The following is a 13188-nucleotide window of genomic DNA, read 5'->3' as shown; positions in this document are numbered from 1 at the left end:
AGGTTTTACAAAGTAGTAAAATCAACATGGAATAAAGTAATTACAACAGTAACACACACATTACATTAAAAACCATAATAATCTAACATTTGTAGTATTTAAAAATAAATCCTAAATAACCACATTTATATGAATTTTAATTTAGAAAGAAATTATAAGCAAAGAAATTGGTTTTTAAAAAAGAAAGAAACATGGGTTTTGGATAATTAAGATGTTGATTCAGATCAGAGTTACCATCTTTTACTTTCATTCTTCACTATCTAAATGGAGGAAATACCTATGTCTTAGGTTGGATGAAAAACTTGTCAGGTAGCATATATGGTCCTGACTAGTCAATGAGGGATGACTTCTCATAGCTTCTCTAAGATAAAGAAGCAGTCTAGTATAGTATAATTTCTGTTTTTAAAAATATGTAAGAGCCTGTGCTATTCCATTTATAAGATACCACAGGTTCTTCTGCAACAGCCTATATTCAACACTGATTAGGTGAAACTTTACTGCAATAATAAATACAGTGCATAAATTCCAGTCTTAAAAATAAATAGTCTAGATATGGAAGCAATTAAATGGTGAAAATATTAAGATGACTCTCGGCTATTTCAGGTGTACACGCTCAAAATAAAATAAAATTTTTGCACATATATGTAATGAGAATTAATTTAAAGCCTTTAGTTTGAAGCAAAGGCCAATATTTATTTGCACATCTAAATTAACATGGAATTAAAGAGTTTCCCATTTATGTTGGTGTGTCCAAAAGGCTAGAAACTTCCAAGTAAGACATTTACCACTTGATTTTCATAGAAAAATTTACTCCATAATATTCCTTAGGAGATTCCATTGTCAATTTTGCTTAAATTAAGAAGTGCATTTGTACATTTATGTTCTTATTGTTGAGAATGTACTCAGTAAGACAGGCACCAATCCCATCGTTTCCACACGCATGCATCCGTGATGTGATTAGTATTTTTCCAGTTTTGAAACCATTCTGGCCTTCCCTTTCCGAGGGGTTCTCTCCTTATTAACATGAGTTCACTGCCCACGGTGTTCTTATCTAATTTTTCAAGTTGTTGAGATCAATTTGATTCTATGTAGATTGTTCCTAAAAGAGTAGAATGTTCAAGGCAGACATTTTTTTACTAGGTAAGCTAAGGCTTTTTTGTTTTGTTTTGTGTTTCTTAATTTTATTTACCCATTGTTGTTGAGAATGTTGGGGGTGTTACACAAAAATCTGTTTGGGATTGCTTTGATCTCAATGTTATAGCTTCCAGATTGAAAAAAAAAACTTATTTTCTGAAACACACTCTAAAGGAGCTTCCACCATTCACCCATCATCACCCTACTCTGATGGCATGCTTGCTTCTGCTGTGCTGGAAGCCACACCACCAGTATTTAAAATATCAGCAGGGTCATCCATGTGGATAAATTTTAGTGAAGCTCCCAAACTAAGAGGAGACTCGGAGCAGAAAATAAATGGTCCCCTTCTGAGGGATTAGCCCCTGAAAGCATAAGTAATGCTTTCATTGTCTGATGTATCATTGTCTGATATATTGCCTTCGGTTTGGAAGGTACTCAAAACTTAACTGGGGAAGAACTGGCTCCTCAAGTTAAACTTGACGTTCATAATGTAGATGAACCCAAGCTTTCAGGACCTTCATTTACTGATGGAGCTGCAAACAACTATGAATAATCAGAATGTACAATATAAGGCGCATAGATATGGGAAAATTAGAAATTGTGAAAACAAATAAAATGCATGAAGTCAAGAGATGGTTGTTTTGAGCTGGGTAATCATACCGTTACTTGTGCAGTAAATTCGGAAATTGCATCACTTCCAGCATCAAAAAGAGTATTGCAAGATCTGCCGTGTAGAGTTCAATCTCTGATGGGATGGTGTCTCATCTCCTAAAAGGAAATCCAGTTAGAACAATTATAATTCAATTGCATGCGGTGACCACTATGGTCATTGATGAAGAAATCAAAGAATTCTACCAGTTCCATCAGTCTGAAGTTGATCAAACATTCCATTTAAATGCCTAGGTTGGGGCAGGGGGCACGCACTGCTATAGAATCAATTCCAACTCATAGCAACCCTATAGGACTGCCCTACAGAATTTCCAAGACTATGATTCTTTATGGGAGTAGAAAGGCTTATCTTTCTTCCTTGGGCGGCTGGTGGTTTAGAACCACTGACCTTGGGATTAGCAGCCCAACACATAACCCACTATGCCATCAGGGCTCCACAGATAACTTGATAATTTATAAACTTACTGCCTTCGAGTTGAATTTTTAATTACTAGCAACTGAAATACAAAAGTTGGGAACAAAGAGAGTCAATGGTTGGAAAACATAACCTTGGTGATAAAAATTAAGCTGGAGATCACATAAGAATTCGTCGAGACCAATGACTTCTTTATTGCAAATATTGTTTTCAAAAATGTAAATAGTGACTCTACACCTGGACTCACTAGATGGAATACACATAAATCAAATTGACTACATTTATGGGATGAATGATAGAGAAATATCATTAGCCAAAACAAAGCTAGGGAATCTATTGCAAACACCATCAGTTATTCGTGTGTAAGTCTAGGTGCAGGCTGACGAAATAAGAGCAAGTCCATAAGAACCAAAATATTTCACCATCATATAGACCATCATTATTACTTTGGTTTAATTTTTTAATAGCAATTTGGTAAAATATTTAAAATAAGGATTTATATAAGATTCCTCTTACATTTTTACCTTTTGTAAGAGGCCAGTTTGCATACAATAAATATTAGTATTTTGAGGTTCACATAAATTCTGCTATTTTAATTTCTGATGTAGATTAAATCTAAGTTCTGATATAGACACAATTTTATTCTTTTTAAAATTATCATTTAGACTATGAAATTTTCAGAGAAAAGATGAGCTATATTATTGGATTTTCCATTGCCAAATACTATGATATTTAGAAACATATCCATGCACACGTCCATAACTACTCTACTTTATTAGAAATGTTACTAACAATGGACTTTTATTTCCAAGAGTTCTCTACCATTACACCAACAATTATTCATTTCATGCATTTTGATGAGTTCTTTTAAAAATCTCCTAAACCTTGAAAGTATTCAGTATTCCCATTCTTACAAAACCAGTTTTAGGTTAAGCGCTGTGTGTCATGTAATAATTAAGTATATATTAAATAAAGTTGAATATGGCTCTTAATTTATACTGCTTTTAGAACTTAATATGAGTTCAAATAAACCTGAAAAGCGTCATCATAAATTTGTTGGCTCATGTCTGTTCAGCAATGTAATTTTGCAAACACCTGAGACATGATACAGAATTATCTAACCCTACTATTAAAAAAACCCAACTAACTAAAAACTCATGCCTATCGAGTCAATGCTGACTTAGAGCGGCCCTCTTTGGATCGCTGAGACAGTAACTGCCTACCGGAGTAGAAAGCCTACTCTTTCTCTCATGGAGCTGCTGGTGGTTTCGAACGGCCGACCAGGGATCATAGCCCAACTCATAATCACTAGACTACTATTACTCCTACCATTAGCTTTCAATATTCTTTTCTCTATTTTATTGAACATACATTCAGAAAATTATTAAATGTGTTCATAATATTGCTAATTATGATTCTTATTGATTTCACTTCAACAAATATATCCATGTAGCTCATGAAGAGATCAAAGTTATGAAAACATATTAGCCCCAGCCAAACCCCTTGAGGAAGTGCATGGGGGGGGGGAAGGGCACAGCAGCTGAAGACCATCATCTCTGGAAACATCTATGGAAATTGGCATAACACACTTTACCAAGACAATAGTCCACACTCTGCTTTGGCAAGTAGTAAAGGGGGACCTTAAAAGCTTGTGAGTGGCTTTCCTAGATGCAAATCCCGGTCTCTCCTGGTCCAGAGTAAAAAGGAGTGAAGAAAACTTTTAAAACTGTGTGGCTTAGAGGTACTGGCAAAACCCTGCAGCTATGGCACACTGTCACCCCTCAAGCCTCGAACAGACTGCATTCCCATGACCCAACTTTCAGCCAAACAATAACATGAATGGTGATGCAAAAGAATATCCATCAAACTCTAAGAATCTAACCAATCAACTGCTCTAGGGACAAAGATGAAGCTGTTTACTCCCATAGAGGGTCAGGGCCTCAGATCTATCCCATGTAGGGCTCGCTATGAGTCAAATTGTTCAGATGGCAGTGTGTTATAAGTTGTGTAAGAACACTAGGGGTATGCATTCTCTAGAACAATCAACCACGCAGGAGCAGAAGGGCAGCATTTGGCCAGGGACAAAGTTCAGAAGACAAGACTGGATAGCAAAGAAAGATGGACAGAAATGGGAAACTAAGAAAGTGGGAGGCATATTATTATATTGAAGGGATTGCAATCAACATCACTAAACAAAATATGCATAAATGTGTCCCAAACCAATTTGCTCTATAAACTTTGACCCAAATAATAAAAAAATGTCTAATGTAAGTAGTAATGGTAGGGTATAACACCAAGTGGGGTAGATGGGGGGCGGGGAGGCGGACAGACGGGGGAAGGATAATTGCTTTTAACTAAGTCTTTTTAATTATTATTTTAATGGGTTTCTGTATTTTGCATGGAATAGTTTATCTCCTTTTTCCAGGATGTAGCCATAATAAAACTATAAGAAAACAAAGTTATTCTTTCCTTTCTTAAGAAAGTCACAAACAGCAATTGCCCATAGAGCAGAGCTGATGGGGAAATCCGCATGCAATGCCTCTGTCAGCAAAGACTTAGTACAAGAAGGGTTATAATAAATATTCACATCTGCTGCTTTGGACACCCTAATCCATCCTAAGGATCTTTGCTGTGTCAGGCATTGTTCTAGATGAAGAAGCCCAGTAGTTATAAAAGTTTGCAGATCAGCCATATTTATCATGGTTAGCTCTACTTTTATAACTTTCCCCTGTTTTGGGAGATATTCATGACTATTTGATGTATCAATTGTGATAAAATATGTTACTGAGATTTTTATGGTAGTCCCATAGAATTATTTTTATGGAGTGAAAAAAATTCTATTTCACAATGTATCACCTACGTATCAAGAAGGTATCATTGTTAACAGTGTTTCCTAGATGTAGAAACCATAATAGCCAAATGCCCAGTCTCTAAATGCAACGTGTTTGAGATTAAGTAGCTGGCTGCAGACTTAGGGTGTCATCCTGGCAAGTTGCTTAGCCCCTGCAAACCTTCCTGCTCCATTTATGTCATTATCACCAGATCACTGTAAGTAATTTATGGAATGCTCAAGATCAAATATTAGATATTGTATCTAGCATGTAGATAGAGCTTAATGCATTGTAACTATTATTTCTAGAGTGATAGCACATCTATCTTCTAACTGTGATTAGATAACATCATGTGTAGGACTAAGATTCTTGTTCATACTAAGTACTGAACCTTTGTAAACCTATTCCTTTTCCTGGCCTCCACATTTCCTGGTAGCTTGCTATGGGACTTCCTTACCAAATGTATTAATTGAAATTGGATTACTAATTTGTTCTCACTTTAGGAGAAAATAACTACAAAAATTCACAATAAAAATTATGAGGATACTCTGTGCTGTATTTGGCTCTCTTATACTACAACTTATTTTAACTGAATTTTGGATATATATTAGAATGGAAAACCCTAAGCCATCTTTGACATGAAGATATTTATTTTGGTCTTAGATACAAAGTAATATAATATTTTTCATGCATGCCATAATTTTGAAAGAAATTGATATTATGATATTTAAACGTATAATTTAAACAGAATCATAATAAATAAGTTTGAAATACAATTAATTCAATTAAAATGATCTGTTATGTATCTTTCTTATAGTTAGGTTTCCAAATGTATGCTTTTAAAGACTCCTAAACATACACTTTATTTGAAAAAGGAAACCCCTTTCATACTAGCTTTAAACAATATTCTCACAATACTTTATTAATCACAAATATATGAACAGCATTTGCTGACCTCTGCAAGAAAGGTAGGTGGGGCACTGTTTTTCACTGACTCATCCTGAAATTTTATAATCATTAGTTTGTCTTAATTTTACTCAGTCCATTCCAAAAACATACAGAAATGAACTCATCTTTAATGCTTGGCATCTAAGAGAAATTAAAGTTGAAATAAAATAGAATGTTCCATTATTCAAAGTAAAACTTTGATTTCTCTCTCTCTCTCTCTCTCTCTCTCTCTCTCTCTCTCTCTCTCTCTCTCTCTCTCTCTCTCTCTCTCTCTCTCTCTCTCTCTCAGGTCGAGTTTTAGCTCAGGCGAGCGGCAATGGGGTTGTCCATTTGCTAGATCTTAAATCAGGGAAGATTCACAAATTGCTGGGCCACGAGACAGAAGCACACACGGTGGTGTTTTCCCACGATGGACAGAGTCTGTATTCCGGAGACTCCGACGGCACGATTCGAAAGTGGTCTTGATGATCAGCAGATCTTACTGCGGAGGGGTATTCCCTTCGTGGCTTGAAAATGCCTCTAGTCGCCCCGGATCATTCTTCTCTAGTTAAATATGCCAGCAGGCAGCACTTACGATTTGTTTCAAAATATGATTTGGTATGTGCTTTAGTCCTCATCCCAATTATTAAAAATAAAATAAAACTTTCTGTGCATTGATTCCTGTCTACGTCTTTTCCCTTTCTCTCGTTTGGATAAGAATCCAGATACGGGGCTGCTTTGCTAGAGGTTTAGAAGAAACAGCTATACAATGACGCCTAATGACAGACTAGATGAATTACAGGAGATTGATTTTTAATGTTAGAGAACAAGCTGCAGAAGAACCTAGCTACTTTATTTTTTAAAATCAAATCCGAACTGCAGAAAGATCTGAAGTTTAATCATATTACCCTAGGAAAACCTGCCTGCACCTCGAGAGGCCAATAGAAGGTGCGAACGTTCACTTTCACTGATTCTTAGGCAAGTGAGTACGCCTTTATCTATTAATAATAATCCAGGACTGCAGATGGCTTAAATCTAGATACAAGGCTCTTCCGGAACTTTCATCTCTGCAGCCCATCCAAGAATACATTAGGCATAATTACGATGCTTTTGTTGTTGTTGTTGTGATTTCAATGCAAATGAGTATCTCCCACGTAGCCACTTTCCCCTCCTCATGCAGGCATCCGCTGTAGAGAGAAAGTGCGTCTGCTTGGGGAACGCTCTAGCGCGGTCTGAAGCAGCAGCCTGGGGATTTCGACCGAGCTGGGCTGGGAAGCCAGTTGTTGGCGCTGTCCGCGGTGCTGAGGAATTCCCGGCTGCTGGCAGAACGAGCTCCAAATCAGCAGTCTGCAAACTGCTCTCAGTGGTGCAGAAACCCAGCTAAAGTTGCTCCTTGCCTTCACGTCCACAGTTAACATTTTCTGGTGTGTAAGAGGGGATGCAAGCAACATGTTGTGGATGAAGCTGCTGGTGTTGCCGGCGGAGCGGGCTTTCAGCTTCACCATGCTGTTGCTGTTTGTGATCCTGCGAGCCTAGCCAAATCACCTCTACTGCCGTAGCAAACACTGTGTAAGTGAACTCATGTGTGGAGGAGGCGTCATCAGCCGGGAAATTTCATAGAAGGATCCTGGAAAACGCTAAAAATAAGTTCAACATGATTCTACTACGAGGGTCCGGATTTCTACAAGACCAGCTTTGCTTCTTGCTTTGAATACTGAAGAGAGGTCCACAGCTTATTTCTTATGTGTGTCTGCTGTGTTTCTGCCTGGAAGGGCGGGAGACTGCTTCTTGACTGTGTTTTGAAATGGGAGGTAGAGAGAATGGAATGCCTAAAATTAATGCCTGAAAATGTATTCCTTGGGTAATTAAAGAGGAACTGCTTTCCTAAAGCATATTTGACCTTTCAGTTCCTATTGGTCTGTGACCCCCCCCACCACCACCATTACCCTCCAGAGTGATTAGGTAAGTGTATCTTCTTACATGAGTTTTTCTCACCCCCCCCCTAAATAAATAGATTTAGTCATTTAAAATCATATGCTAGCAATCTGGGGTGGGGTGGGGGAAAGTTTAGCTTGGAAGTCATCCTCAGATTGGCAATGTTTGCTTTACTTATTAAAACCTTCAGGTAAACATTTTGTTTTTTTCCTAATGTTTCTTTTCCTAAATAGTGTCATAAATTGCACTAAAGAGCCTAAGTAATAAAGAAGGATGTTTTTTTTAAAAAAACATAGCCATAGAACTTTGCTATAACATAAAGAAATCCTTGTTTTCTTCATGCAGATTTAAAAATGAATTTCCTAAGATCAAGGCATGTTTAATATTTACATAAAGTATGTCTCTCATCCCTACTTTTGCCTCGAAGCTTACATTTATTATGACCTTATACATTAATGCCTACCTGTAGCTTTCAAAAGAGATCATTTTCTGCCTATACCCTTTTGAAGCTGAATGATATGTGTGTTTTATGTGTAATATCTTGCACGTATTGACAGCTACTACAGGAATACTATAGGGAAACACAATAGCTCCCTTTTCTTCCAACACAAACTTTCCAAATGCATGAGAGATGTATCATAGCATGTTTAATTAGTAGAATATATCTATGCTTTTCGTAGAGATTTCTGTTATGCTTGTGGCTTCTGTAGTAATTTAAGAGAAAGAAAATGCTTTGTCAATGGAGCTCGCAGCTTCTGAAGTAGAATTACAGGTTTGCATTTTCTTGTACTGTCATGAATCATTATTTTTGACATATTTTAAAAGAAATCCCTCTACATTATTATTACCTCCCCCAAAGCATATTAAAAGAGAAAGCAGTTTTTCTTTGGGAGGAAAGCATAAACAGTCTAGCATCTTTCTATGACTAGAATTTGTATATCTAACTTAAAATACACAAGAAAATATACTAGTACATGAAAAGTTTCCTAAGGCATCTTTTTAAAAAATCATCATCTGTATAGGTTAGACTGAAAAGAGGTGATATTTATCATTAGTATTTCTGTGATCTGAAAATTAGCCAGTAAATGACATTTATAAGTGATCTACAAATTCCCTATGTACAATCTTAGCAATATTGGTATAAAGCCAATAGCATATAAATAGACGAATGAACTAGCTGGCAGTGTTTTCCTTGTCTATTCTCCCTCAAAGACACAATTTCCCCAGAGCCTTTGTGAATTGGTCACTCTAAATATTTGTATAAAAGCTCATTGCCAACACGCCATACAAGGACTAGGACTAAGTACATTTACCTGAATCGATGCCACCAAAACTAATAGAACTCACTTATTATGAATAAAGAGTGACACCCTATCACAGGGCTTCCAAAGTTCCATGAGCACTTTTATGCTGACTTGGAAAGGCAAACGGCCTACATGCGAATATTTTTTGGTATTTCTAAGGAGAATTATGTTTTCAAGACAGTGTTAAGTTAATACAGTCATTCATTCAAAGAATACCACATGAATGTTAGTTTCAAATTGCTGTAAAAATATTAACAGACACATCTTTCTTGCCCACTAGGAGCTTACCTCCTAAATGAAACCAAGATGTGGACAATAGTGTAAATAGTTTTATTTTTGCAAATGTTATGAAATATGTTAAGTTCAAGTTAGCTATTTATTATTTTAACTTTAATTTTATTCAGTGTGAGACTCAGTTATATTTCAGAATGCAGATTCTTGTTCACGGGAGACCAGCAGCTGCTCACCAATTATGAACATACTGAAGCAGAAGGTCTTTCTACTAGCTCTGTCCCAACCCAAATTTACCTTTAACTGTGTGGTTTGACCCCTTTCTTTTAGAATTACATGTTTACCTGACCAAATTATCAATTTTGATAAGATGATTATTACATATATATGGAATTATACATATATATATATTCCATCATTGATTTATTCAGTTTTTAATAGTAATCTTGTGATTCCAAATATTCTTGAGCTTCTTCTAAGTAGCTATTTGCCACCATCTTTTGAGACCCAGTAAAACCAATTCTTATAATCCAGAAAAAAAAAAGACCTTTTGAATTCAGGTCAATCCAAGTTGAAGGTTGCTAGGTAGAGTCCTTGACAAATGATATTTCCATACAAATATTGCCAGGGATCCTCTCTCCAAACTTCTTAATAAAATGAAGGTAGTTGCATGAACTTAGTCTACTTGAGGTCTTAGTATCTTTGTGGCTGATCCCAAACCAACAGGTTAAGAGCTTGGCCTTAATGATTTCTATATTGTTTTTTATATGCCAAATTATTCTCTTTAAATATTTATTTTCAGCCTACCCTTCTTGTATTCCCATGGAAGCAGCTGGGTATATTTAAGATTAGGACCACATCCAGAAGTCTTTGAGGAGGGGGATGGCTCTTCTTCATATTCATGAAGCCTGCATCCTTCTGTTGGTCATCCCTGGATTGGTCACTTCTGCTGCCATCAGTCATGAAGACTACCCTGCTGATGAAGGCGACCAGACTCCCAGTAATGATAATCTGATCTTTGATGACTACCGAGGGAAAGGGTGTGTGGATGACAGCGGCTTTGTATACAAGTTGGGAGAACGATTTTTCCCAGGGCATTCCAATTGTCCATGTGTATGTGCTTTGGATGGACCTGTTTGCGACCAGCCAGAATGCCCTAAAATTCACCCAAAGTGTACTAAAGTGGAACACAATGGATGCTGTCCTGAGTGCAAAGAAGTGAAAAACTTTTGTGAATATCATGGGAAAAATTACAAAATCTTGGAGGAATTTAAGGTATGACTGACTCGCCATTTTTTGTTGAGTACTATTTTTTCATACAACATGCTTAGTAGAATGCTACATTAAAATAATAAAGCAAGAAAACTGTATTTTCAGTTCCCTTTGAATTTCAAACAATATTCTTCTGGTTGACATAAGTAACCTTGTGGTCAAGAAGTAGTGAATTGGTTTGCTGATCAATCAATTTTCTGGTGTTTTATAATAACCTTTCTCTTCAGAAAATGTGGGCCATCTTGATGACTTCTATATTTTTCTTTTAATTTTTTCTTCTTTGTTATTACAGCACATGTCTTCTAAGGGAAATTTAATTTTGTTTGTAGACTGTACATTTTTAAACTTAGTTTTAAAGTACGTTGGATTCTTTTGTGGCTTATTAGCCTGTTTGGGGCATCACGGTTTAGCATTGATCATTTAGGATATGGTAAAGTCAGTGCTACAGAGACATATTTCTGAATGGTGGCCTTCGTGTTAAGAACCCAAAGAACAGACAATGGAGCTCTGCTGTTTTCTGCTGACCAGGTTTCACTCCCAGCATCCCACAGAAAGCTGAAGTTTCATCTCAGCCCATTGTAGAGGGGAGTTTAGGGATTTTTGTTTTTTCAAGAAAAACACTTTTTTTCTTGGTCTCTACTACATTCATTAGTCTTTTTATAGTGCCTGGAAGTTCATTTTTAGTTCTTCTTGGACTCCTTTTCCTCCAATGGCTAGTTTTAATTAGGATGGTCTTCAAGCCAGTCCTGAACTCTAAGGGTATAAATCAATGCATCAAAATGTCCTCTCTGTGTGTCATGGGAGTGTGCACCTTGGCGTGTCTGTTCTTCTGACGCCTTGATAGGAGAGATCTTCATTTCATCTAGCCAAGCTCTGTGACTGCGGACCTTCTAGGCAAAAAGAGATCGAGTTCATTTTTTGTTATATGACTGTTTAGGTTTGAGAGAAAACTCTCAGTTATTTGTGCTGACCAAACTTTTTTCTCCACAAGAGCCAAATGCCATCAAATGTTAACATGTGAAAAAAATCAGTTTTTATTGATTATAAATATAGTGGAAAGATTCTATGTATTTCTGTTTCACTAACTACAGTCCATGACAGATTAAGGGTCCAAACTATTTCTAATTTACCTCAAAATAACAAATTACTTTAGTTATTCCTTAGGATATGAGGAACATTTTATGATAATTATCACACTCAATATGTCTAGACATAAAAATTAAACTAGATTTTCTCTTTCATGTGATATACCATTTTGTTGGAGAAGTTTGGGAAGGTACTTGCAAACCTTGGGAAAAAATGTCATTATTGATAACACGTGTTAATTAAAAGTACAGTGCATTTAGTTATTTTTTGGTTACTAAAATAGTGAATACACTTTGACACAAGCTATTTTTTCTTTTTGGTCCATGTGAGTCAAGAAAATACTGAAAACACAAGCTGATTCTAGACGGGGATCTAGAACGGTCACTGTCCTCTAGCATTCACGTACCTCTAGACTGTACTGCAATGAAAGCATGGTAGGAACAACCTTAGCCCAAAGAAAAGAGTATATCAGATAAAAACTTGGAGATTTATATAAGTAGGTAATCCGTACTTAATAAAATAAATACAGACTAATATTTGAACTTAGCTAACTTCCATGAAATTGCTATGAATTATTTTTCTTCTATGCATTAGACTCTATTGCAGAGGTAATAGCAATTTTAATAGGTCAAATAGTACATAGATATATAAATATTAATAATTTCCCAACCCCACTAATTATATGTAGCTATTGAAATCAACAGATAGCCAGTTGGTGCATGGAGGCTTTCTACCTGACAGTATGTTTCATGGGCTTTAAAAAAGTAATTTTTAAAATAAGAAAACAGATGACATTTATTCAAAAGGATTTATAGAGTCATAAAAGGCTTTAGAAATTATCTATTGCAGGTTCCTCATTAAGAATAAGGAACTCAGATCAAGAAAAATTAAGTTACTTTCCCATAATTTTCAAGGTATTTAACTTTATCTGACAATAAAATTTATACAATCTCATAATGCCATTTGGCTCTAAAGTCAAGTAGATTTGAGTTCACATCCTACTTTCAACCCTGCTCTGTGTGACCTTGAATGAAGTCTTCTACCATGATAAGCCTCAGTGATATTGACAATTAAACAATCATAATAATAACTACTTTAATTTGGGAGGAGATAATGCACAAATTTAATGAAATAATTTATGTGAAATCATTAGCCTTGCAATGAATGACTGGTATCCAACAGAGGTTAAATAAATGGCTATTCAACTCTCTTTAAAATTCTAATAGAATCTAATATTCATGGACTTTACTCAAAGTTCGGAATTCATTTGTATTATCATTCCCCACAGCATACAATGGAAGCATAATTTTAAAAATATTCAGCTACAAGAATTTCAATACCTTTGAATATGCTTCCTTATTATTCCTATGAACTCTATCCCCTA

General features: G+C 35.9%; 2 protein-coding genes across 2 annotated transcripts in view; both read left to right on the top strand.

Annotated features, from left to right (window-relative positions):
* SPAG16 (sperm associated antigen 16) overlaps positions 1-6462 on the top strand; it is a 1005436-nt gene extending 998974 nt beyond the window's left edge. Inside the window, exon 16 of the mRNA XM_075529250.1 lies at positions 6287-6462. Within this exon, the coding sequence (XP_075385365.1) occupies positions 6287-6462 (176 nt within the window). The remainder of the gene's footprint in view (positions 1-6286) is intronic.
* A 3866-nt stretch (positions 6463-10328) lies between these two features.
* The window catches only part of VWC2L (von Willebrand factor C domain containing 2 like), a 189411-nt gene continuing 186551 nt past the window's right edge, over positions 10329-13188 (top strand). Inside the window, exon 1 of the mRNA XM_075530222.1 lies at positions 10329-10721. Coding sequence (XP_075386337.1) covers positions 10329-10721 — 393 coding nt within the window. The remainder of the gene's footprint in view (positions 10722-13188) is intronic.

This window comes from Tenrec ecaudatus, chromosome 13, assembly GCF_050624435.1.
Source record: "Tenrec ecaudatus isolate mTenEca1 chromosome 13, mTenEca1.hap1, whole genome shotgun sequence".
NCBI classification, from domain to species: Eukaryota; Metazoa; Chordata; class Mammalia; order Afrosoricida; family Tenrecidae; genus Tenrec; species Tenrec ecaudatus.
The sequence above is the reverse complement of the archived record's forward strand: the minus strand, read 5'-3'. Positions and strand labels throughout refer to the sequence as shown.